Here is a 27,723-nt window from a genome sequence, read left to right as displayed (position 1 = left end):
ATGCTGGCCGCAACACACTGTGCTGTTGATCAGACCGCTTTTGCAGTTTCCACCAGAGTGCACAGTTCAGGTTCTGGCAAGATCCCTGGCCCTGCAAGGGACTGGGAGATGAGATTAGGGACAGACCATTGAAAGGAAGGTTAGCTGGAAGCACTGGGACTCAGCTGTCCCAAAATGTGCAAGCTTAGAGCTCCAGGATGATACTCCCCTACACCCAGTCAAAGCTTCTCTCTCCCTCTCTTTTTGACGTGTGTGTGTGTGTGTGTGTGTGTGTGTGTGTGTGTGTGTGTGCGCGCATGGGTGTGTAATGTGATGTGTGTCTGTATGTATGTCCTGCATGGTATATGCACATGTATGTCCCTTGTGGTGCCTCATGCACTAACCTGTGGCCTGTGGTGCTGCAGCAGTTTGGGAGTCCCACTCCATCTTATGTCTGTCCAGTCATATTTGAGCAAGAGTCTCTTACTGATCCTGGAGCTTGCCATTTTTTTTCATGAGCTACAAAGAACTCGGGTCTCTACTCTGAGACTGAAGCTGCAGATGCACGTGGCCATGTCCAGCTGTTTATGTGGGTCCTGGGGATAAGAGTCAAGCTATCTCTCAGGCCTCCTCATGCTATCAATATTGCACAGGAAGTTCTCTTAACCACTGAGTCATCTTCTCTCCAGCCCCATACCCTCTCTTTTTAAACCAGCACCATTGATATGCTCAAGGAATCATATGCCCACATATTTGTGCAACTCAAACCAACATTTTCTCATACCATCATCACTTTCAACACAGAAGAGAATTTTAATATTGGTAGATTTAATATTATGAAAGGTAGATTTTAATATTACCTGCCAAATCTCACTGGACCTTAGTTTCTCTAAAATATGCTTTAACATTTTTAATTCTCTGAGGAGGTGACGGGGGCACTTAACAAACTCCATGCATATTTATCCACCCAATTGTCCATCCACCCATCCCACCTTTAAATTCTATGAACTGAGAATGTAAGTCATATATTCTGTATTATTTTGTAACAGTCAATAAACATTTTTGATTTTAAAGGGTCTCAAAGAACCTAATATCCTTTATTAAGTTTTAAAATATATCTTATTTATTTATTTATTTGAGATATAAAGGGAGGGAGAGGGAAGAAGAGGCAGAGGGAAAGAGAATGGGCATGCCAGGGCCCACTGCAAATGAACTCCAAACACATGTGCTCCCTTGTGCATCTGGCTTACATGGTACTGGAGAACTGAACCTGGATCCTTGGGCTTCACAGGCAAGTGACTTAACCACTAAGCCATTTCTCCAGCCCAGAACCTAGTATTCTTTTTTTTTAATTTATTTTTTTTTATTAGTTTTCTATTCTGCAAGTACAGGCAGTTTGGTATCATTATAGAACCTAGTATTCTCATTTCAACCCTCCAGACACTTTAGAAAGGAGAATATCCCCAAATGTCCATGCCAAATGAACTGGGATTTCAGACTGACTCCCAACTGTAATCTCTCAATACAACCAGAATGTAGACAGCCAGTGTACTTTGAAAACAGACTTAAAACTACTCATCAAGAGTATAACCCCAGCTCTTTTCCTCCTGTGCGCTGCCACTGAAGATCTTAGTGCTGTTATGGGCTGCCATCCAGCCTGTTGTTACCCTTATTATACGAGCAAGCTGGTACCCAAGGTCTCACTTCTGCCGAGGTGTCCCTGATGCCCAGATCTGCACCTTTGACCAGGGACGGAAGAAAGCAAAAGTGGATGAATTTGCACTCTGTGGCCACATGGTGTCAGATGAATATGAACAGCTGTCCTTTGAAGCCCTGGAAGCTGCCAGTATTTATGCCAACAAGTACATGGTAAAAAGTTGCAGCAAAGATGGCTTTCACATAAGAGGGCGACTCCACCCTTTCCATGTCATCAACAAGATGTCATGTGCTGGGGCTGACAGGCTGTGGCACTTTTGGGAAGCCCCAGGGCACCAGGGCTCATATTAGCCAGGTTATCATGTCCATCCGCACCAAGCTGCAGAATAAAGAGCATGTGACTGAGAGTATGCGCAGAGCCAAGTTCAAGTTTTCTGGCCGCCAGAAGATCTGCATCTCAAAGAAGTGGGGCTTCACCAAGTTCAATGAAGATGAATCTGAAGATATAGCAGCTGAGAAGAGGCTCTTCCCTTATGGCTGTGGGGTCAAATATATCCCCAGTTGAGGTCCCTTGGACAAGTGGAGGGTTCTGCACTCACGAACTCTCACTGCTCAACCTTACCAATCATGTTCACTAAATAAATCTCACACACACAAAAAAAAGAGTATAACCCCAATGGTAACTTATTCATTGACATTAAATGAATTTTATTTGCATCACCATTTAACTTTTTATTTACATTAAATCATAGTGTCAAGTTTTGGAGAAAACTAGTGATGTTTGGAAGTCTCAAGACACTGATAAGTAGACCCATTACCTTCAACTCTATATATACATTCTATTAATTATGAAAAGGCACAGCTTTTAGACATGTCAAATTTGTGCCCCATGAGAGGTTAGCTCATTAAGCAACCACATTAGTTGTCATATTGGGTCAATCATTCTTTGAAGTTACCTACTTACCAGTTTAAAGAAAATTAACATTTCTGGGTCACCAGGTTCCATATACTCATCTACAAATGATGCCCTGGAACCATAAAAGTAATTTTCTTTAACATACGTGGGCCAGTGCATCCCAGAGAGCAAGCTACTCACCCATGCACTTAATGGCTGAGAACTGAACTTGTTTCTCCTCTCAGAAAGGGTAAAAGAAACTGGAGCTCTGGGAAGGACATGGCCAAAGGGATCAGATTAAAAATCGATGGGTACATGGTTATGAATTTTGTATCTGGCCTTCATCCCATGCAAATTCCCTGGGATGAACTTAAACACCCTAAAAATATGGGACAATGTGAATCAGAGACAGAATATGGATGGAATAAAGAAAGGGGAGAGACATAGCACTTACAAAATGTCCCTTGGTATAAATATTTTCCCAGGTAACTTATTAGTATTACCTAGAAACTTAGCTGTTTCTATCATTTAATCCAGCAACTGTACCTTTAGGAACTTTCTCTAAAAAATAACGAAAGACCCAGACTGGAGACCTGGCTTAGCGGTTAAGTGCTTGCATATGAAGCCCCTGGTTCGAGGCTTGATTCCCCAAGACCCATGTTAGCCAGATGCACAAGAGGGTGCATGCATCTGGAGTTTATTTGCAGTGGCTGGAGGCCCTGGTGCACCCATTTTTTCTCTCTCTGTCGCTCTCAAATAAATAAATAAAAATAAACAAAAAAGATTTATAAAAAAATGTAACCAAAGACCTGACTGAGACTCATACTATTATTTATGATGTAATTATTATAGCACAAACTAGAAATATTCTAAACTTCTAGCACTAAATGAAGTGGCTAATAAAATTATGATTGAATTGTAGGATGTTATATATAAAATTATTCTCAGATATCTGTTTGTGGCCAAAATATAATATGATGCCATTTATTCATCCCTATGTCCCTCTTTCTCCTTTATATTTTCTCTCTCTCATGTTTTCTCTCTCTCTCTCTCTCTCACACACACACATACACAGAGCTAGGAATGAAACAGATATTAAAAATTCCTGTTAATTATGTCTGAAACTAAAAGTAAATTTGATTTTCTTTCTTAGACTTTTCTCTGCAGACTGAGATTCCATTAGTGAGCATGTACTTGGTTCTCTCATAGCACCTTACTTGCCTACATGGCATCTAATTAGATTTATATTCATATTCGCACTTATGTATATTTAATATGTATCTTCTCATAGACAACAAGCTCTATAACAATAGGATCAATTATCTGACTTTTATTATATACATTTTTTACTGCCTAATATATAATAAATCTTTTTAGTGACTTTTTAATGAGTGAACTGAAGAGTCTCTACTTAGAAAAGCTATGGCTATATGTAGAGATTCACAGTGTGTTATCAGCCATCCTATTACATTAATAATCTACTCATTCATTCAACCAACATGCCATTTTCCTTGCTTACTTTATTTATTTATTCATTTTTGGTTTTCAAGGTAAGGTCTCGCTGTAGCCCAGGCTAACCTGGAATTCACTATGTAGTCTCAGGGTGTCCTCAAACTCAGCTTATCCTCCTACCTCTGCCTCCCGACTGCTGAGTGTAAAGGTATGCACCACCACATCTGGCATCCTGCTTACTTTTGCCTCCTAACCTCGCGCAAGAGTACATTCTCCAACAGGGAATGTATTTGCCCCAGTTCTACAGCTAGCAATATACCACCACAGCCCCCTTCTCACTAAACAGTTCCTAATCAGTGAAGCTTCCAGTAGCACTTAATACAGTTGCTCACTTAAAGATCAGCATCTTTGGAATATCTATTAAGTTCCTAATACTTCCCTAGAATGAGATTCAGCAAACTATGGTAATCAGGCCAATATCTAGCTTTGTGCATAGTCTTATTAGAACATAATCATGCCACATACACAATGGAAGAGCTGAGTGATTGCTTCAGAGACAGCCTAAGATACTTACAATGTGACCTTTTATAGGAAATTCTTGCTGACCGTTGTTATAAAACAACACATAATTGTACAAAATGGAAATTATACCAAATTTTCAACTTAGCAGGTTTTCTTCAAGGCATTATGGGCTCCAAAGTATATGCCCAAAGAGGTAGTATAATAAAAGTTACTATAATATACTTAAATTTGTCCTTAAAAGAATACATTTTTGGATTAGACATATCTGCATTCCAGCTCTATTGCATATTTACTGAAAACTAGTGATGTTTTATGTTTTATGGGAACACCATATCTCTTGGTGCTCAATTAAGTATCATGGTTGATAATGATAAAGAATAGCATAAAAAGAAAGAAAATAATTGTTTCAAAGAAAAGATGACAAAGAACTGTCTAATTAAATGTAGTAGACATAATTTGGAAAAAATCATAAGTCTGTAGTAAGGATCCTTATGAGGTGTTTGTGTACTCAATCAAGGTTAAATAAGTAAAAACTGGGCCTGATCTTTGTCACTGTGGGTGTGGAATGTGTAAGAAAAATATAACCCCAGGAATGAGATACGTACTCCAAGATAAGGCCTCATTATTCATTAGGCCTTTCATAAAAATTTAGGGAATGTGGGCTGGAGATGGCTCAGCAGTTAAAGCACTTGCTGGTAAAGACTAACAACCCTGGTTCGATTCCCCAGTACCCACAAAAGCCAGATGCACAAAGTGTCACATGCATCTGGAGTGTTTGCAGTGGATGGAGACCCTGCCATGTTCATTTTGTCTATCTCTGTCTCTCTTCTCTGCTTGCAAATAAATAAATTTTTAAAATTAGAGAATGGTTGTTTTCTAAAGGCATGTCATTATTGGTGAATTTTAAAATACCTTGTCAACTCGGTCCCAGCTATATGAAGTGAGAGGGATTCTTTTGTATTCATTTAAGTCTAATATATATGCTATACATGTTATTTCATCTCTCTCTCTCTCTCTCTGTGTGTGTATATATATATGTATATGTATATTAGAAAAGACTCATAAAATGGTATGGTCCATTCAGGATGATAAAGCTATTTAAGTAACTTTATGAGGATGTAAACATAAAGCTAGGATAGGCTTATATAGCCCTGTGTATGTGATTAACTTTATTTGGGGAATGAGAGTGTGTCATCTTCCCAAATAGATGGGAAGATTTCTGGGAAGAAGAATAGTCTTAAACTTCAGCAGCCTCTGCAGTGCATCCAATGCTACCCTTGTAAATAACTATTTTGTTTTGAACTGGGGAATTTCCTTTCCTACTTTGTGACCATGGAGGACATATTGAACCCTTTCTAATTTCTGTTTATGTGTGTGTGCATGTGTGTATGGAGGCCAGAGAACAACTCTGAGTGTCATTTCTTAAGTGCCACCCACCTCTGTTGAGGTATTATCCTGGCACTCATCAAGTAGAGTAGATTGGTCAACAAGTCCCAGGGATCTAACTGCCAATGCCTTCCCAGTGCTGGGATTACAAGTATCCACCACCATGCCATCAGGCCTGGGAATCAAACTTAGGTCTTCAGGCTTGCAAAGCAAGTACTTTATTGACTAAGCCATTTTCCCAATACCACCTACCTGATTCCTGAAAGAGCCAGGTACATGGAGGATGTATAAGCCCTTTATGAAGTGTCGAGTGTAGGGAAGAAATTCTATTGTGTCTGTCAGATGATGTCATCAGGGGCTCAGCCTTGCTGCTTGGCACTTGCTCTTCCTGTTGGTGCAGCGGGATGAGCAGCCCCCTGCTCACCAGATGGTTATTTGTCCCACCAGCCACCTTTGCTCCAGCCCTGCTTCCCTCCAGCCAGGACTGCCTCCAGCACCCATGCTTCATGGCAGCTCCTGCCAACAATTTTGCCAAATGGCTCCTCTCAAAGTCATGGGCTGCCCAGACAGGCTGGCTCTTCCAACAGTAGCAGCGTTTGGCAAAAATACATTTCCCTTTCTGGGCTGCACCACAGCCTTCCTATCAAGAGGGAGATGTAACCCATCAGTAAGTGCAGCAAAACCTGGAATTCTGGGGCCAGTAAGTGTCGATAGGCCCCCAGCCCCACTCCTGAGCATAATGTCAAAATACATCAAAGAGACTCAGGTGATCATGGTTAACTATATACACATGGTATTATAGATGTTTCCAGCTAGGAAAACTAGGGACAGTATTTCCCCATTGTAAACCTCATTATTAGTAGATTAGGAAATGGAAGCCCAGAGAGCAAAAGTGATCAAGTACTATGGCAGGCTTGGGAATCCTCCCCAGGGATTTGGAAGAATAATCCACAGCACAGAACTGCCTTTCAGTTTTCCCTCATACATTTTCAAAGTTTTGATAAAAGCAGGACCTTTTGAATAGTGACTTTAAAAAGTGTTTCTTTGATCTTTCCTCTGAGTCAACATTACAGCTTTGGTTTTAACAGACTTGTGTATATACTAAATTGAAAAGGCCTACTGTGGTGCTTAAACTTCATGTGAAGGAAGACAAGAAGAGTGTCAGCCTATAGAACTGTGAAGAATAAATAAGAAAAACTCTAAGCCTGGTGTGGTGGTACACACCTTTAATTCCAGCACTGGGGAGGCACAGGTAGGAGGTTACTCTGAGACTACATAGTGAATTCCAAGTTAACCTGAACTATAATGAAACCCTACCTAAAAAAAAAAAAAACAAAGAAGAAGAAAATGAAGAAGGAGGAGGAAGAGGTGAAGAAGAAGAAGAGGAGGAGAAGGAGGAGAAGGAGGAAGAAGAAGAAGAGGAGGAAGAAGAATAAGAAGATACTCAATACTCTAGGGGCCAAACTGTTCCCTAACACACAGAAATTTTTCTCCAACTGCCAGGAATCATTCTTAAAGAATGATTACAGCTGATTCAAGTTCCGGCACTCATGGTTTTAAAAGACATAGTACTGTGCACATACTAACCGGTATGCCAGATATTGTCCTTCACTATATTAGGAAAGTCAGGGCCTCATGGTTAACTGACTGATCAAAGATTGTATACAGAATAAATGGAGGGTCAGAGATATCTTTTTGACAATCCATTAAGAAAATGTGAACCAGCATCTCAGTTCTCAAGATGATCAAATAAGAAAAGAGAACACCTGAGTAAAAGCAGATATATAATTGTGGTTAATCACTGCAGTAGCTTATATAACATAAAAGCAGAGTAATTTTCTAACCATTCACAAGGGAACAACTAAATACACCGCGGGTACAGTCATACCTGGGAGCCCGCATGGCCATTAAAAGCATAAGCAAGCCTTGTGTGGTGGTGCATGCTTTTCATTCCAGCATTCAGGAGGTAGAGGTAGGAGGATCATCATGAGTTTGAGGCTAGCCTGAAACTATATAGTGAATTCCAGGTCAGCTTGTGCTATAGCGAGACCCTACCTCAAAAAACAAAACAAAACAAAAAGTCATAAGCAAACTAAGACATACCGACATGAAGTGAAAACAAAGGTAAATGAAATGTGTGTGTACTCTTTTATGTGACTCGCCCCATGAGGCATATCAGCTTTCTCAAGAGAAAACCTGCCCAGAGTCCTTCAATACTCCTAAATTAAGCTCCACACATCTGTCTACAAGGTGCCCGCAGACCCTCCTTCATTCCTCTACCATTTTAATCTTACAGAGAACAGAACTCATAGTCTGACCCCCTTTCCCATCACTCAAGATGCCCCATTTTCCAAAGAAACAAATGAATACAAATTGGTGCTCTAGGGATTTCACACATGCAGAGTCCATCATCACTGCTAGCTCTTTCCATAGTGAACTTGAAGCCAAACAATTCAAAGCTTCCTAAGTTATTTATCACAAAGTTCTTAGTGGCCCTGAAAAACTAATTGTTGCTTTCAATGAGTTAAGTCAGAGCTAATGCTCAGCTAGATTCTAAGGTTCTGCTGGAAAGTGGGTGGTAAAGATGGCAAGCTGGATGTAGGCAAGCTGATCTTAATGGAGGTTGAAGTGAACAAGCTGGAGAGTAGCTCACACAACTTTCACATTTATGTACAATGGGACATTTACTGAACAGCACCACTGTCCTCCCTTTTGCTGTGGTCGAGGCAGTGATAACAACTGCCATCAGCCTTTGAAGAATAGGACCCTCAATGACGGTCCATAGGACTGTCTCAGCCCAGCCCAGGAACTAATTGCATGGGAATGTCTTACAGTGGGGTGGAGAGACACTGAAAAACTGTTTATAAACTCCAGCTAGTACTCATATCTGGAATGCTCAATTCCATAAGCATTTCCCTCTTTTCATATTAAAGAGTAGAACCAATATACGGGAGCATGACAGTTTGGTAAGGGAATTCAACTGCCTCCTGATAGGACGGTAGAGAAGGCCCACAAGTGTGCACCACTCTGCTGAGAAAGGTTGGAGCTAGTGCCTCCAGCAGCACTGAGTGAACATCTAGGGCATCTGTGGAAGGTGAAACTCAACCTGCATTTGCCTCCCAAAATCCTGATGAGAGGCAGAATGGGTAGGCAATGAGCAGGAAGGTATCTAGAGTTCATTCAGGTTTTCATGGATTCCAATCTGGTTATGCCACTTACAAATAAGTATGCTTGAAATACAAGTGTGTTTGTTCTACAATTTCTTTGGTTCTTTGTATCATGGAATTTGTTATTGTAAAAATGGGCCTAATGCAATTAATGTAGCCATTCTCCCAGTTTTGACAACAGATTAAGCAAGTGTACATAGGAGAATCACCTAGGAAAATGAGTGGAATACAGACAGTACTCATGATACCTTCATTTTCTTCTCTCAGCTGAGTGTCTAAATTGGACCCTTAGTTTCTTCTCAAATGCAAATGTCAGAGTCTAGGAATGTCAGTCTACAGCTGTGCTCTTTTCATTGAGCATTACCAATATTTTGACAGGCCTGGCCTAATATTATTCACCCCAGGTTCATTGGTACATTTCTGGCCAGCACTCATAAAGGGCTGTGGATTGCCCCTGGGGACCTGGATGCTAATAATGAATACTTGCTAGTGATTTTCAATGCACTCCGGTTATTATGTTGAGTAGCAGAACATTTCCCATCCCCAGAAAGGTCATTTACAATAGCATAAGGCAGCTTCTTCCCATCTTCCATTTCAGGTTTTTCTGAACTCAAACACTCATCCATATGCATTGGAAATACTATTCTGATCTGCCATTTGCATGCAAATACCAAAGCAACTGAAGGGACTAGAGGCAGTCCTCCATCCTGGGACATCTTCTTTTATTGTTCCAGTGCCTTTCTAGCATCTTCATATTTAAAGCTATTTCCACACACGTTCCCAAATTTATTCATCATAGCTTCCCTTTCCCTGAGCATATGTGGGTCAGAAGGGAGACCTGCACTTCCTTACTTTGATTCTTGTGGCTCTAAGAAGCTAGAGAACCTCATGGAACACTTATATCTCAACTTTGGAGACCTTGTAATCTCAGCTCATCTGAGGCTGTATCCTTTTTACTTTATCACCCAGCTGAGAAATGGGTATCGGTTGTGATTTCAATAATTTGGGCTTTTGACTAATTATAATCATCAAACCTCTGTTTCATTGTGAAATACTTTATTACTACAATTTCTTTAAGCCAAACAGTTTCTTTGTAATTTCTCAGCCATTGCCTCAAATCCAGTCCTGGAATGCTTTTCTTTTAGGCATCTCATCACATAGTTTTAATATATTGATGATGCCTAATCTCTAATTTAAATATCATGCCCAGGTCTTACTTCTAAGCATTAGACCCAGATACCCAAATGTTGATATGAGACCCCATGTGAAACTAGTTGTGGTACAGGCCTCTCAAACTAATCAACTTCCAATGTCTATTTCCCATTTCTCTGACAATGCCCCCTTCTGTGTGCATTTTCATGGCAAAATTCTGGCACCTGTCCTTAGCACTGTTACCTCCATCTATGCCCCAAATATCCCACTAATTAAGTCCTAAAATGTCTTTATAATATATCTCAACTTCATCTGATTTTCTTCATCTCTACTGTAGCCACCATACAAGTGGTCTCCTAGTTATCTCCAGATTTCCTTCCTTTTCAATTCATACTTAGCCTTCTGACCCTGTCCCCACTCTATGTAGCCAGACTGTTCTTTGTCTGCTTTTGGGACAGGATTTTATATATCCCAGACTGGCTTTGAACTTAGTAGAAGGTGACCTTGAACTTCTGATCCTCTTGCTTCCACCTCTGGATTACAGGTGTCTATTAGCATACCCTGTTTATGTGGTGCTTGCAATTAAATTTCAGCATGCTAGGTCAGGGATCAAACTTCATACATCCTAAGCAAGTACTCTCACTACCAACTGAGCTACATCTACATCTCCAGCCCAGACTAGCTTATGAAAAAACAAAACTAATACTTTCCCTCATAGAAACCTCTTGATAGCTTTCAATTCATCTTTGGATAAAGTCTAAACTCCTTTTGAGCAAAGAGGCTCAGTGTGATCTGGCTCCTGAGTACCTCTTCAATTCCCCTTCCTCCATCCAATATTTTACTATGAACATTGCATTGCCAAACAGTCAGTAAAGTGGACAAAAGAAGTTACTATCCATGGGGATCCTGCCATGAACATTTTATATATGCTTTATTATACTTCTACCCATTTATCCATTCCTTAATTCTACCATTATTCATTCTGGGTTTGGATATGTTGTAGACTCCAGTCTCAGTTTTAATCATTCTTCCCTTATATTCCAGCCACAGTCACCTTTCCATTTCTTGAATCTGTCAGATCATTTTAAATTTCTGAACTCTTATCCCTGTTATCCTTTCTACTAAAATGCCTTTGGCTCTTGCAAATACAAATTAGACCCACAATCCTATCTGATGTCAAGGCATAACTTATAACTACATGTTTATTTGCAAAATTATTTGCCTAATGCCTACTTCCCCACACAGACTGAACTCTTCATAGAAACAGAGGCCATGTCTGTACTGGAACATGCTGTATCACTTCAGCAGAAAGTCACTATTAATAGAGGAAATTAAAGACAGAATGAAGCAGTAACTGGAAGAAATGACATGAAATAGTTAACTCATTCTTTCTTTAGTAATGTGCAAGCAGGGCAGTTTTTATAAAGGCTTCGGATGAACTTTATTTGCTGCCAGAATATAACCATCAAGAAAATTACTAAGCTGGGCGTGGTGGCACATGCCTTTAATCCCAGCATTCAGGAGGCAGAGGTAGGAGGATAGCAGAGAGTTCGAGGCCACCCTGAGACTCCATAGTGAATTCCAGGTCAGCCTGAGCTAGAGAGAGACCCTACCTCAGAAAATAAAAACAAACAAACAAATAAACAAAAATACTAAATGACAAGTTCCCTGGCTTGGGGACAAGTCAAAAGAAAACTGGTGAGTTTTAGTGACTTCTACCCTATTGCTAGTAGCCTTTTCCCTCTAAAGCACCCCAAATAAACAGAGTGAAAAGACAGAGGACATGCTTCTATGCAAACACAGCTAGATGCCAATAGTTACAGTGTACTGGAAGCTGATTTGCATTAGGCTATATCCTGAGTGCTTTCTCTGTGTCAACCAACTTTTCCCATTTTACAGCCAAGGACACTGAGGACAGTGCACTTATTTTAAAACGTCCCATGTATGGCACTATTCTATGTCCCCACTTGGAAATAAGATATTAATCTGGAAAATCCACAAATTGCTCTAATGAGGAAAGCAGCTTACCTGGCTCTAACAAAAGCCAAAAATAAACAAAGAAATCTATGGAAACCCATTTCTTTTTTAACTAATTAAAGAATGTATGTTATTAAAAACAGAAAGAGTTTGGACAGAAAGATTCTGTGGGAATATAAATCTGCCCAGAGCTGGAGAGATGGATTAGTGGTTAAGGTGCTTGCCTGCAAAGCCTAAGGACCCAGGTTCAATTCCCTAATGCCTACGTAAGCCAGGTGCACAACATGATACATACATCTGGAGTTCATTGCAGTAGCCTGAAGCCATGGTGTGCCAGTTTTCTCTCTCTCTCTAATATATATATTATATATTATGTATTATGTATTATGTATTATATATTATATATTATATATTTATTATATATTATATATTATATATTATATATTATATATTATATATACAGCTGGCCATCCAGTCAAGAAGTGCCCAGTAGTGCAAGAGTGACATGTCTGTTAAGGGGATAAGCAATTGTTCTTTAATTAACTTCAGGCCCACTCCATGGGAGGGAATTAATGCCTGATACTGAAAAACTAGTCAAAAGCCTATGGCTGGGAGGGTCACAGACCCTAGGGAGGAATTTACTACTGTGGCTTGGCTACATAAATATACCCACCAAATTGCACACATTGTCTGTCTGTCTGTCTGTCTATCTATCTATCTATCTATCTATCTATCTATATACACACACATATATTTACACACACACACACACACACACACACACACACACACATATATGCTGCTATTGATTTTGGTTAGAGAAGTCTCTCTTTTCTGATGGCAGTGATTTCTGGGAAGATTCAGTGTAAGAGCTAAAGGAGGGAAGGAGTGTTTTGCAACTCTGTCTCTCAGACCTAAAGTAGACACTGTATTCATGGCCTCACAGCAGCTGTCATTATCTGCACAAGACTACATAATATTGGGCTCACCAACAGGTTGTGATGGATAACAGAGGAGGGAAAATTAAAACAAAACATCAAGGGCTGGAGAGATGGCTTATCAGTTAAGGCACTTTCCTGAAAAGCCAAAAGACCCATGTTCGATTCACCATGACCCACATAAGCCAGATGCACAAAGTGGCACATGCATCTGAAGTTTGTTTGCAGCTATTGAAGGCCCTGTTATGCCCATTCTCTCCCTGTCTCCCTCTTCTCTCTCAAATAAATAAGTTTAAAATAAATAAATAAATAAATAATTTAAAACATCAACATAAAAGAGAAAACAGTAGGAAAAAAGTAAGGCTTTAGCAGAGGTGAATGGTAGGGGTGACAGAGGAGGGTGGTAAGAGAAGACCATATATGTATATACATGTGTGTGTGCGTGTGTGTGTGTGTGTGGTACTTCGAGGTAGGGTCTCGCTCTAGCACAGGCTGACCTGTAATTCACTATGTAGTCTCAGAGTGGCCTCGAACTCACGGCAATCCTCATATCTCTGCCTCCTGAGTGCTGGGATTAAAGGTGTGTGCCACCATGCCTGGCCTAAGACCATGGTGTGTGTGTGTGTGTGTGTGTGTGTGTGTGTGTGTGTATGTATGTTTGCATATATATATATATATATATATATATATATATATATATATATATATATATATTTGAGAGCAACAGACAGAGAGAGAAAGAGGCAGAGAGAGAGAGAGAGAGAATGGGCACGCCAGGGCCTCCAGCCACTGCAAACAAACTCCAGACATGTGCGCCCCCTTGTGCATCTGACTAACGTGGGTCCTGGGGAATCGAGCCTCGAACCAGGGTCCTTAGGCTTCACAGGCAAGCACTTAACTGCTAAGCCATCTCTCCAGCCCATCATGTATATTTTTGAATGAAGTTTTTTATTAAAAAATATTAGGATGGATCTGGAATGGATTATACTAAGTGAGGTAACCCAGGCCCAGAAAGCCAAGCATCTCATGTTCTTTCTCATATGTGGCTCCTAGCTACAGATGATTGGATTTCCATGTGAGTAGGAAGAAAACTCAGTAGCAAAGACCAGTAAACTAGAAAAGAAATATAAAGGAAACAGAAAGGAAGGGAGGGGGGTACCTAATAGGATGGTATTGTGTGTGTGTGTGTATATATATATATATATGTAGAAGAATAGATTAATGGGGGTGAAAAGGCTCAAAGTGAGGTCAGGGGAAGAGATTGAGTAAAGGAAAGGTGGTGGGAGGGCTAATCAAAATCTAAGAGGATATAAATAAATCATATGGATTCCTACTTTTATGGACAATGGAACACTCAGGAGCCATAGATTGTTGCTAGAAAATTATCAGTGCCAGGGATGGGATACCTTCCAGTGAATGATTGGCCTGGGAGGTCTCTGATGCCCCAAAACATTATAGGCCATTGCTGAGGCCCTTGGTTTCCCACCAGGAATAGATGGTAAGACCCTATTGCTGAGACTCTACTACATACTTGGGCTGTAAGGCCACTGAGAAATCCTGCTGGAACTGAGCTGACAACCTCCTCCATGTAGACCAGCTGACAGAAAGCTGAAAGAAGCCATTCTGCATGTAGTTCAATAGGAGGAATAGAAATCACCAGTGAAGATACTCAACAGTGGACACTTCAAGCCTTATGTTTGGCCAGCCAGGACAAATGAGCCAATGGGTGCAATAGTGGCACATCTGTCATGGTGGAAACCAACTGCCCTCTAATTGGACTGGAGGCTGGCTCCATAGGACAGAATACATCCTGATACTGAAAACTTAAAACAAGGGTATTCATGAGCCCTAGGGGTGTAATGTCTGCTGCTCTCTGACTAAATGTATATACTATGCTTATCAAACTGCCCAGTAAGCACTTCTCTTAATGTTCATACCCTTATATTAATGCTACTCGCACTTTTGGTAGAGAATCTTCTTTTTTCAGATGGCAGTGACGTTGGGACAACTCAGAAGGTATGGTGCTGGAAAGAAGTGACTGGAATGCTCAGCACTGCAATATCTCTATCACACCTTTCACGGCTCAGGGTCTAATGTGGAAGAAGTGGTGGAAAGAATGTAAGAGCCAAAGGAAGGGCAGGACTCCTTACAACATGCTCCTCCAGACACAAAATGGCCTAGATATCCATGACCTCACAGTGCCTGACACTACCTACACAAGACCATCCTAAGAGGAGGAAAAGATCATGACACCAAAATAAAAGAGAGACTAATTGAGATGGGGAGGGGATATGATTCAGAATGGAGTTTCAAAGGGGTAAGTGGGGGGAGGGAGGGTATTACCATCAGATATTTTTTATAATCATGGAAGTTTATAATCATGGAATAAAAATTTGAAAAATAATATTATTTTTAAAAGGGGAAAACAATCATGTTGACTTTATGTTTGTGGTCATTACAGCTCCACCCTTCCTCACATATAACTGAGGTAAGCATGTCAAGTTATCTCTGCAAAGATTTCTACCCCCAGATGGAAGCTCAGCTCACACACATAAAATCACTGTAGCCCGTCTGGTAGTAATAGGAGCTAAGGAAAATGAGAAAACATGCAGACAGCCCTAGTGAAGGTGCAGGGGCTTTAGATGCAGGCTTGGGTTTAAAGATGGGATGTTCACTCCGTGGGGGTGACCTTGCAAACTAGTAACATCTCCAGGCTTCAAGCTTATTATTAGCACCCCACATAGCAGGGTTTGCATTTACTGAAATGCTACAGATAAAAGTTCAGCACAATGTTTGGAACACTGAAAATGCCTAATGATGCTAACTTTTACAAAGGGAGAAAGCAGTGAGGGAGGACAGCTGAAAATCAATAGCTATAGTATAGTGGATGCAGGTTTGTGTTTGTGTTAGGCAATATCATGAGTATTTTTGTTTACTATATCAAATTATTTTGACCATAACAGAGGTTTCCCACATGGTGAGGTGGCCCACATCACTGATGGTGGTAGGGGTGGTGGGTAAAAGTGTCCTATGGCATTTTCATTGCTCTTGGCTGGGTGAACTTGCCTGCAGCTACCACTTACAATGCAAGTTGAGCTTAGAGTCCTTCACACCAACTACACAGCAAAATAGAATACTTAAAATAGAATACTGCAGTGTGGATGATCTGAGCAGAGGGAAATAAAACTCAAAGATAAACAGAAAGGAGATTTTGGGGGGGGAACCCACAATAAAACAGCCTGCGATAGCTGAGTAGGTAGGCATGTGCATGGAGAAATAATAAGGGAAACTGAAATGTGAGTTCTGTAAAAGGACCTGGAGGATTGATGAGTGGCTTAAGCTATTAAAGGTAAGAAAACTCTGGGGAAAGAGGATTTTCTCACCGAATATGTGGATCTGGTACTACCTCAAGGTGGGCTAGAACTTTCTCAGGTATTCATGAGAAGAGGGGCTCTCTCCCCCTGCTGGCCAGATCAACCACATGACTTATCCTATCCCTGCAGTGAGTAGGTCAAGGTGGTAGAGAACTTACTGCTTCACTCAACTTCTAGTACTTACAAATTATTTCCATCTTTTCCCCTTCCCATGTCTTTACTATGATCAAATACAGGGATCTGAGAGATTGCTTTTTGAATATCAAAAAAAGATTAGAAAGCTCTTTGCTATAAATCCATCCTTCATTTTTACTGTATGAACCAAAATAAATATTCTACCCAGAATAAGAATTTATACAACAAAATAGGTATAAGGCCCCAAAAGCAATAAGGAATGCCATTCTAAATTGATTTCTTCTTCTACAAAGGACACTCTTATTTATCTACTTGACACAATTTGGCCATTTTCTCAGCTTGGTAAGTTTCTTTTACCTGTAGAATTGTAACAAGGAAACATGAAGCCAGCCCTCTCTTTATAGTCACAAACAGAAATGTTCCCCCAAAGCCAGTAGAACCAAGTCCAGTATCTCTGGTGAATGTCATGCTTCTATACTGTTAGTCACATGCTAACTGGTCACTGACTTAGTCACAAAGTGCAAGGCTGAGAAAGAGCATCATAAAATCACATTGTCATCATAAAAACAAAAAAATAATCAGCAGCCAAGCGTGGTGGCGCACGCCTTTAATCCCAGCACTCAGGAGGCAGAGGTAGGAGGATCGCCATGAGTTCAAGGCCACCCTGAGACTCCATAGTGAATTCCAGGTCAGTCTGGGCCAGAGTGAGACCCTACCTTGAAAAACCAAAATAATAATAATAATAATAATAATCAGCAAGTATGTTGTTCATCATGGGGCAAGGATGGGCTGTCCATCTTCAAAGTCATCTCTAAGCTCCCAGAGGCCAGAGTTAAATCTGCCTGCTCCAAGGACATCTTGGGTTTCATGATCCCCAACAATGGTGATGGAACAGAACGTTCTTCCTATCTAAACTTCCAGGGATGTGTATGGAAGATGCCAGCCTTCCTTCCCCCAGATTGTGTGTGTCTCATTATTTCCTTCAGAATTTGAACTTCCTTAATCGCTCCATCACATTTCTCTCGTCATCTTTTGATTTGATTAAATGTTACAGAACTTTTAGCATTCAGGAAAAAGAAGAATCATCTTAGGTTAATAACCCTTGCGACATTTTCCTTAAGCACTTTCACACACATTTTCTCACATGGCCATTACTACATGCCAATGCAACGCCTCATGTGAGTGGCCAAGGAAAAAGGCCTACAGGTAGACAGTGAAGTAAAAATGTAAAAGTTTAGTCATTTAAATAAAACGTCTCCACTTTGTCCACACACAAAAGGTAGGGATGAGATCCACCTGCTGACTTTGCCTCCCTGGCTGTCTGCACAGTGCTCTGCTGATGTCAGAACAAGGGGGGGGGGGGAGAGAGAGGGGGGAGAGAGAGGGAGGGAGAGAGAGAGAGAGAGAGAGAGAGAGAGAGAGAGAGAGAGAGAGAGAGAGAGAGAGAGAGAGAGAGAGAGAGGGAGAGAGAGAGAGAGAGAGAGAGGGAGAGAGAGGGGGACTATTTCACCTCTTGGCAACGCTCAGCTTGCTGAACCCTCTTGCTTTCTGCTGGCTGTTGATTCAGCAGAAAGTACCGCTGCAGAATTCATAATGGTGATTTTTAAAGGCCCGACCATCAGGTTGCTAGCCCCACGTGTCGGCCTGCATAGCTCGCCGCTAGAGCACAATTTCCCTAGCCACCTTTTTTCTCTCTCGGTAAGCCCCTCCAAGGAGAGAGGGGTTCGCCCTTTTGCGAAGGGCCTTTGGGGTTTTAATTGTGTGAGCTGGCAACCCGGCAGCAGCCGGAGAGATGAATGGCCAGGAAATTAAACCATGCCATCCCTGCAGGCAGTGAGAGACCCAACATCCCTGCGCCCAGGGAGGCAATGGACCTAGGTCCTACTGGACCCTTCTTATCTCATCCCAAGGCTTCCCGCCCCCCTCCCCCCGTTAGCGTCATGGGGAAGGGGTCATCTGCTTTCCTGGGGTCATCTTTCCGGCTGGGAGCCGCGCCCTAAAAAAAAAAAAAAAAAAAGCCTAATCCCTAAAGGCCATTTTAAGTCCTGGAGGCGCCGGGTCCACCTGCTGCTGAACGCAGGGCTCGCCTGGCGGAGCCCGGATGGATGCGCGGCGTCCCGGCCGCTCCCCGGCGAGCCGAGCCCGAGCCCGAGCCCGAGCCCCCGCCCCAGCCCGGAGCTCTGCCCGGCCGCCCTCGCAGCCCGGCGACCCGAAACTTGCACCTGGCTCCAGCGGAGGAATGCGGCCGAGGTGGCATTACCTTCGGTCGCATAGCTGTGGTCGCGCAGGAAACTGTTGTTGATTTTGCGGGTATCAATGTCCTCCTCCATTGACAGCAGGCTCACTTGCGTGGGAACCAGAAGCCGGCAGACAAGTATCCATGATCCCTCCCCGCAGCCAGTCTCACAGGAGAGGGGGGCAGGGGAGCCAGGGGGACTGCACCATGGTCCGAGCCTGAGGAGGAGACGGGAGGCGGAGAGAAAAAATAATGATAATAATAATGATGATAAAAAAGCCAGCAATGGAGCTGTCGCCTCCTCCACTCGGGCTCCCGAGGCTGCGGCGGCTCCTCCTGCGCGGTGCGCTCACTTCGGCTCCAATTCCCGGCGAGGATGCTGCGCCTGCCTCCGCTGCCTCCTAGTGCCAGGAAGCGCCGTGCCCCCGAGGGCTCCGGTCCCGCCCGTCCGCCCGGGAGGCGCTCACAAGCGGGGAGAGGGGGATGCCCAACAGGTTCTCCTCGTCTGCAGCCGCTCCGAAATACAAAAATTTTAAAAATTAAATAAAATAAATCCCTTCTCCCCCCCACCTGGGAGAACGGGCAGCCGCGACAAAATGGTGCCTTTCCGGACCGAAGCCGCAGCGGCTGGACGGCAGCGGCAGGACTCAGGCTGGCCTGGCCGGGCGAGGCGCCGGTCCCACGGGAGGGCGGCTCCCACGCGGGGGCCGGGCGGCGGCGCGGAGCTGGGCAGGGCGCTGCGGCCGGCGGCGCCCGCGCACTCACGCTCACCCTCGCCCGCGCGCTCCCAGCCGCCGCTGCTGCTGCAGGAGGCTGGAGGCGGCTGGTGCATTAAAGGCGAGGCTCCTCCCAAACGCGTCAGCAGCCCCAGGACTCTTCCCCAGCAGCTCAGGGGTGGCCCAGGCGGAGGCTGCGGCGTTCTCGGTCCTCTGCTGCAGTGGGGGCTCCTCACGCGGCCGCAGGCCCACACCTAGGAAGCCTTCGGCTCGCCCGCAGGATCGCCGGGAAAGCCTAGACTAGCTCTTCCACCCTCCCCAGCCCGGCCCTCGCGTGCCACGCAGCCTGGGCGCGTCTACCTAGCACCTAGGGCCTCTTAGCTCTCTCCTTTTCTCAGGACAGGATGTTGCCTCTTCACATAGAAGTCTATGTGGAGGTCCCTTTTGTCCACCCAGGTATGATGCATGCGGCCCCTTGCTGAAGTTCAAGAGCGAGGCATGGAGCTTGAAGCCTCCGAGTGGAGAGAGCGTGGGAAGAAGAGCGGCTGGTAGCCTGCCACGCTAGGGCTAGGAAGAGCCCAGGCTGGAACTTTGCAATGGAAATCATGTCTGACTTCACTCCAGACATCAAGCATCTCCTAGCTGTAGGAAGCTGGTGTTCAGACAGCATCAGAGGCAGAGAGGCACAGGGCCGAGTTATGAATGTAGTAAACATGTTCGTTCTGAAGTCCACTCTCCTGAGCTCTCTGCACTTTATATTGGACCAGCATATGAGCCCCTCTGATCAGGCCATCTCTCGCCTCCCTTTCCTCCCTCTCTTTCTCTTTCCTTCCTCTCCTTCCTCTCCTCCCTCTCTTTCTCTTTCCTTCCTCTTCTTCCACCCCTTCCTCCCCTCTCTTCCTCCCCTCTCTTCTTCCCTTCTTCCCTTCTTCCCTCCCTCCCTCCCTCCCTTCTTCCCTCCCTCCCTCCCTCCCTCCCTCCCTCCCTCCCTCCCTCCCTCCCTTCTTTCCTTCCTCCCTCCCTCCCTCCCTCCCTCCCTCCCTCCCTCCCTCCCTTCCTTCCTTCCTTCCTTCCTTCCTTCCTTCCTTCCTTCCTTCCGTTTGCTCTCAAAATGGAAGCTACAGGAACGCATAAGGCAGCTCAGGGCCCATAGAGAGCCACCACTACCCTGAGGGAATCTCAAGGATCCAATTAATGAAAAAAAAAAAAAAAGAGGCTGGTCTTATTTCAACTAGAAGGAAAATACAGATTTCTCTATATGGCCCACATTTCTCCCAGTTGCAAATTGCACATTTAAAAGAAAATGAGATCATTATTGTTATGAAACGACCAAAATAATTTAATGAAGCAACCCAAAGCATGAGAAACCCAATCTGGAGAAGAATTTCCCCGGTTTGCTCTTGTAGGAGCATTCATTTCTATGGGTGTCACTGTAGGAAGAGACATCAGCCGATGTCTTGCTCAGTTAAGCTACACAAGTGCAGCTTGATGAGCCCAGGGGGCCTGTGAATTAATTATGTGCACACAATGCTGCGGCTAACACAATTTAGAAAGTATTTGAAGTTCAGAAAAAAAATGGGAAAACAAGTCCTTAACTGAGGGTGGGAATTGGCATTAGATTTTTAAGAAGAATAGATAACTTTTGGCAGATGGAAAATGACACTGTCTCCATATCTAGAAAGTAAATACATCTCCCACTGAAAAAAGTGGGAATGGCTTGATATAATTTTGCAGATAAAGTTCACCTTTCAGTAGGTTCAATTTTATTTTCATGTAGTGGTTAAGGTCAACATGCTTAATTGAGTGTTTGTTCAAAATCCATGTGACAGTGAAGCCAGAGACGAGGATGGGTGCAAGGTGATTTAACCCACTTCAGTGCCCGCTGTCCTGGCTGGCTCTTCTGTGTGCTGAACTGCAAGAATCACCACGACTTGGGTGCTCCATAGTGACACAGTCCTGCTTCTCTTGGAGATTGACATGTGGCGAGCGAGGAACAGAAGGGGGCTGGAGTGATTGCTTAGTAGTTAAGTAAGGCATATGCCTGCAAAGCCTAAGGATCCAGGTTTGATTCTCCAGGTCGCTTGTGAACCAGATGCATATGGTAGTGCCTGGCCCTGGCACACCCATTCTCACTCACTCTCTCTCTCTAATAAATAAATAAAAATCTCTTTTTCTTTTTTGGAAAGAAAGAAACAAAAGGGCAAAAGCTGCTCAGTGTTTCAAGATGATGAGAAGACAAGCTGCCTTTGGTTGGAATGGCCTCATGTGACAGCAGGCCTTGGGACAGCATGGAAGATTCCCTCCTTGTCTTCCTAGATCACGGGCTGCTTTTGCACATAGCTGACATTGGCCAGGCTGGGCTGAATATCCCACTGCAACAGGTGGGAGTCATGTCTTCTTCTGAAATCCAGTCCTTGGGTTCACTGAATTTTCCCTTTCACACTTATTGCAATTTTCCACGTGTACTTAAACACTATCAGACACAAATTATGAGAAGTACATGAGATCAAGTTCCATTTATCAAGTGGGCCCCAAGGTTTCTACTTTACTACAAGCAATGGAGAAGCCCCTTCAATTAAAACCATGGGGAAAGCTGCTTTTGGTTGTGTGCCTTAACACCATGACATATGATACATGAAATGACCTTTTTGTAATGCTGGGGTGGTAAGCAACACACAGACAATTCCCTTGAGGATGTTCTGAGCCTCTTTATATGCCTCCAATATAAGAGGTTCTTCCTAAAAGAACATGGGCATTCCCTGTATCCCTGCCTCATGCTAAACGTACATGGGCATTCCCTGTACTCCTGCCTCCTGCTCTTGACATCCTTCAGTGTTTCAGGTATTTCTGCCTCATTGAGACTTTCCTGACCACCCCATTTGCTCTACCTTTGCTATTTTCTGTTTCCACAGTTATTTTGTTGTGTAGAATTTGTCTACTTATCATTATCAAATGTTTCCATTATATCTCCAGTATTGAATGCCTGAAACTTGGCTTATGTTTGTTGAATGGTGATAAACATTTGTTGAATGAGTGAATAAATTCCTAGATTTGTCTAATGATACTTAAGTCTTACACTTCTATTCTTGTTAATATTCATGCAAAAAGCCATCTATTGAGAGCTTGATGCTTTCTATTCCTATGGAAATAATTATTCCTATACACATATGCCAAAAAGGTTATTGAACACAATATATACCAAAACTATTCTAGATGCTGGAGACAAAAATACAAAACAGAGTCCTTTCCTTTACAGAAGTTTTACTGTAATAGCAGGAGCTTTCTCAGAGATGCATTGCAAAGCAATAGACCATAGTATGGTATTGAGTGCCAAACTCTTATGGATTTTATATTTAAAAATTAGGGAGAAAAATAGTAACTATTTCATAAAATCACCAGAAAGATGAAATGAGTTGATGCATGGAAAGAATATACTGTTACTTAGAGTTTTTAGTCTTACTGTCATCATTGCCACCAATATTCAACAAACATTTATGTCAAACACTTGGTCAGACATTGGCATAGGACTGGAGATTTAGCACATCAGTGCATGAAATGGAGAGTGGATTTCTCTGGTCACGGAATTTAGCATCTAATTTGCAGTTTATGTAAAGGGGGCCACAGGCTGTGTAGGGGGCAGCAGAGGCCACTCTGAAAGGCTGACCTAATTCAGGCTGGTGCTTTATACAGAAAGCCAATTACAAATACACAGCCTACTTGTTGCCCCATTCAGCATAACCACATGTATGCACAATGTTCTTATATCATTCTTGTCCTTGCCCCCTCCCTTAATAGACAAAACACACACACACACACACACACACACACACACACACACACTCCCCACATGCATGCATGCACGCACGCACTCACGCATACACACATGAAGTTAGATATGTACTCCCTATACTGAAACCTTTGAGCTCATCTTGTATAATTAGCATATTAAACATCTAAATTTTATTAAAACTCTTGATCTGAGGCAGTCACGTGATTCTTAACACAGGCTTTAGGTGTCAGACAGTCTTGGTGTGTGTCCAGCTCAGACATTTATGAATTTCTTGACCTTTGGTATGTAATTTAATATCTGAGTATCTGAATTTGCAAAGCAGGTCATAGCAATAGTTCCCACTCCACAGGATTTGTTGATAGCTTCAGAGACAATGTAAGAAAAGTGCTTACTTAGTCCAGGCTGGGCCCAGAGCCAGGTTGCACAGAGAAGATGGTACTGTCTACCAGCAATACTTGGTGGAGACCTGCATCTGCTAAGAGCTGGAGAGAGGCACTTTCCAAAGAGCAGAAATGATGTAGAATCCTGAGTTTTACAACCTACAGATGTCTTAATGAGCAGCTAGAAAGTGTATGTGTGATACTTTGCCACCTTGCAAAGAAGTCTTTTATAAAGCCATCTCATCTAAGCAAATGGAAGGAAAGAAGATGATCTGCTCTTGGGGTTTACCACCTGTGTCAGCAGATCTAGCCATATGTCCCTACAGAAGAATCCTGGGGAGTCCCTCCAGGCTCACTAATCACAGACTGCTCCCCACCCATCCGCTCCTTGTGGCTGATGTGCTGGCTGACCAGAGGCTGACCTCTCAGGTTTCTCGCAAGTTTGCAATTCCTTCTTGCACATGCTACAACATGTTGTACCATATGAGCAATCCTTGAACATGGCATCTAACTCTAGAAAAGAAAACAACAGCTTATTTTCCTCATGATGCTGTAAGAATTTGAGTTTCTGGACTACTGAGAGCTGATTTTGCATAGGATACATATATTTTTAAAAACCCAATTCTGCTTTGAGTGACTTCATATTGGTGGCTTAAAACCTGAAATCTGACATGGTGCCTGAGTTACATCAAGGAACTAATTTATAAGAGGTATGTAAATCAAATTTTTGGAAAACAATTTGAGAGCCAGTTTTAAAATATTACAAGCAGATCAGTATAGCATACTACTTACTTACTGAGATACGTTTGCACTTATCATGTAATCTGTGCAAATTTCTCTCTAATTTTTTAACACTAAACTCCTGAGTCAGTTCTAAATCCTTCTATTCTCCAAGGTAACTTCTGTGATAATATTAAATAACTCTAAAATTCCAACTTTTATCATAAAGCTTTCCCATGCTTTTATCCATGTGTGTGATGGTGCCCATATGTGTGGAACTTGTACATGTGTGGGGAGACCAGAGGACAACCTTGGGTGTCATTCTTTGGGAATGACCTTCACCTTTTTTTGAGACAGGGTATCTCATTAGTCTTAGCAATTAGGCTGGGTTGTCTGGCTTGCAAACACCAAGATCCACCTGTCTCTTGCTACTAAGCACTGGGGTTACAAATCCATATACCATAGGGGATTCAAATCATGTTCACATACTTGTGAGTCAAACACTTTACCAACAGAGCCATCTCCCCATCTCTGTTTCTGGAAATCTGATACATACTCTGATCCCTTCCAGACAGGGTATGAGACTGTCATGGTAGACCTGTGCATGACTGCTCTTCTAAAGCCGGAGACCTGAGACCTGACAATGTAATGAATGTTGGGTCATGTGCATTCTCCAGCAATCTTTATTTTCTACTGCTCAGGCTCCATTGTTGCCTTTGTCTTGGCCTTGATTTCCCTAATGTGCAAAGCAAAAACATCCACTGTGCCTAATTTTATTGGCAGGTCTTCTACTTGTCTAGTTAGGATACTGATGGAATGGGAGAGATAGTACAATATCCCAAGGGTCAGATCTGAGGGCCAGAGAGAAAACAACTTCTTATTCTCTTCTGGGTCAATGATTCTAGAGTTAAATTTAGGCTTTCCTGCACAGGGTAATTTGAATTTGCATTGTATATGTTAGGTGCAGTACTGATTTCCAAAACTCAGCAACTCTCTAGCACCATTGTCCAGTACCTGATTACATTGTTCAAAGTAACAATTTAGCACAGTTTAAACAAGAATATATATTGGAAATTTTACTTCAAAAATGTTTAAAAACAGCAAGAAATATACTTTACAGAAATTATTCTAGGAAAATAAAATGGATATGGTCAAAAATTTGGTCCTAAGACTATTTCTCAGACCCTTGTTTGAGAAAATGAGAACTACTAATGATATTGGCAAGGGAAATTATATATGGTGGTGTGGTGGTTTTAATTAGGTGTCCCTCATGCATTCATGTGTTCTGATGCTTGGTTCCCAGGAGATGGCTGTTTAGGAGGTGGAGCCTTGCTGAGGAGGTGTGATGCTAGGGGAAGGCTTTGGGATGTCAGCCAGCTCCCCCTTGCTAGAATCTGGCTCATTCTCTAATGCTTTTTTCTACCTGCTATGGCAGAGGTGATGTCCAGCCTCTGCTCATGTCATGCTTTTTGTGCCATCAGGAAGTTTCCCTTGAGACTGCAGACCAAAGTAAATGTCTTCTAATCATCAGATGATTTTGGCTGGGTGCTTTATCTATGCAACAATAAGATAACTACAATAGGTGTCTTCATAGATTGGGAAATTATTGAGCCAATAGTGTAACAATGGTAGCTAGTACTTGCTAAGCTCTAATGTACTAAGAAGGCTCTATGTGAAGGACAACTATTCTCATTGAATTCTATCTGCAATTCCTATAGTAAGCACCATAAATATCTCCATTTCACTGAAGAAAATGGTTAAATAATAAATTCAAAGTCCAAGAACTCAGAGCCTGGCCAGAATCATGATCCATCTCTGAAGCCCATGTTTTTACCACTGCACTTTGAGAGGTCTGGGGGAGAAGTATGTCATAACTGAATCACCTCAAGGTCTTTCCTAAACTACCTTCAACAAAATTTTGAATTATTCCTCATGAGGGTGAATATTCTGTCAGCTGAAAATGACAACTGTGGTATATTGGTGAGGATGAGGCAAAATCTCACTCTCATATATTGCTGTGGGATTGTATAGTATAGGCATAGAAGTGGACAATTTATTCAAATGTTAAAGTTACTACAACAGTACAGCAATTACACATCCATCTATATACTCAAAAGAATTGAAAGTACACCAAAGCTTGTACATTGTAATTGTATTATTCAAAATAGCCAAAAGTTCAACAAAAGTTGAAACAACCCAAATGTCCATTAACTGATGAGCAGATAAACAAAATTCAAGTGCGTGTACATGCACACACACACATTGAGCCATTTTTTTTTAAATCTAAGGAAATTACTATACCTGCTATGTCACATATGAAACTTACACTATGGTAAGTGAAAGAATTCAGACAAGGAGGCCCGTACCATGTCAACTGTTTCGGTGAGATGGGTAGCAGCAGGCACACAGAAAGAAAATGCATTGCTGATTGCCAGGACTGGAGGTGGAGTTGGGGAATGGCTACCAGGTTCAGAATTTCTTTTTAGGGTAATGAAAATGTTCCAAAATTAGAAAGGCCTAGTACATAGTTATTCTACTCTGAAGATACTAAAACCCATTGAGTTGTATGTCTTCAAATGATGCATTTTTGGTACTTGTCTCATATATATATATATATATATATATATATATATATATATATATATATATATATATGTTGCTAGGGAGTGTGATACATCCTTCTGGTTTATGAGTACAAAAAAACTTAAAACCATCTAACAGCAAAGGCAGTTTATGTTCTATTTAAAACATCATAAAAATAATGTGCTCCCCAGCTTTTGGTTTAAAAGGATACATATGACAATGGCTATGTGTAATTTTCATATTTTTGTCAAAGAAAATTTTAAATTTATTATTTTGTAGTAAGAAAAATTTAAGAATATTTTCATGCCATGAGATATTTTATGTAATGAAACTTTGTGTTGAGAAGATCAAATTCCTTTTTTTAAAGCAAGAAATCAAGACACTGATAAAAAATGCAGAATAATCACAATGTATGGACGTACACATAAAAATATAAACAAACATGGCCTGAGTTTGATTCAACAGTACACACGTGATTCCAGATGCTCAAAGAGGTGCATGGATCTGGAGTTTGTTTGCAGTGGCAACCCTGGTGCACCCATAGTCTCTCAAATAAAAAGTTTGTTTTTTAAAAAAATATGAGCAAGCAACACTTGTAACTGTACATTTTTCAGGTGTTGGGACTGGGTAGATAACACAGTGGTTAAAAGTGCTTGCTTGTAAAG

At 42.1% G+C, this 27,723-nt stretch overlaps 1 protein-coding gene and 1 pseudogene across 2 annotated transcripts in view; one reads left to right on the top strand and one right to left on the bottom strand.

The window, feature by feature from the left end:
- The window catches only part of Ppp2r2b (protein phosphatase 2 regulatory subunit Bbeta), a 480,227-nt gene that overhangs the window by 288,301 nt on the left and 164,203 nt on the right, over nucleotides 1-27,723 (bottom strand). Inside the window, exon 1 of one of the 2 annotated variants that reach the window (XM_045132546.1) lies at nucleotides 18,894-19,548. The exons of the other annotated variant lie outside the window; for it this stretch is intronic. Within the exon in view, the coding sequence (XP_044988481.1) occupies nucleotides 18,894-18,963 (70 nt within the window). The 5' untranslated portion in view covers nucleotides 18,964-19,548. Of the gene's footprint in view, nucleotides 1-18,893; nucleotides 19,549-27,723 lie in introns of those variants that run through there. 2 annotated transcript variants of the gene reach the window in all.
- LOC105944501 lies at nucleotides 1,620-2,040 on the top strand (annotated as a pseudogene).

Source organism: Jaculus jaculus, chromosome 13 (assembly GCF_020740685.1).
Source record: "Jaculus jaculus isolate mJacJac1 chromosome 13, mJacJac1.mat.Y.cur, whole genome shotgun sequence".
Classification (NCBI taxonomy): domain Eukaryota; kingdom Metazoa; phylum Chordata; class Mammalia; order Rodentia; family Dipodidae; genus Jaculus; species Jaculus jaculus.
This window is presented reverse-complemented; position numbering and strand designations above follow the sequence as displayed.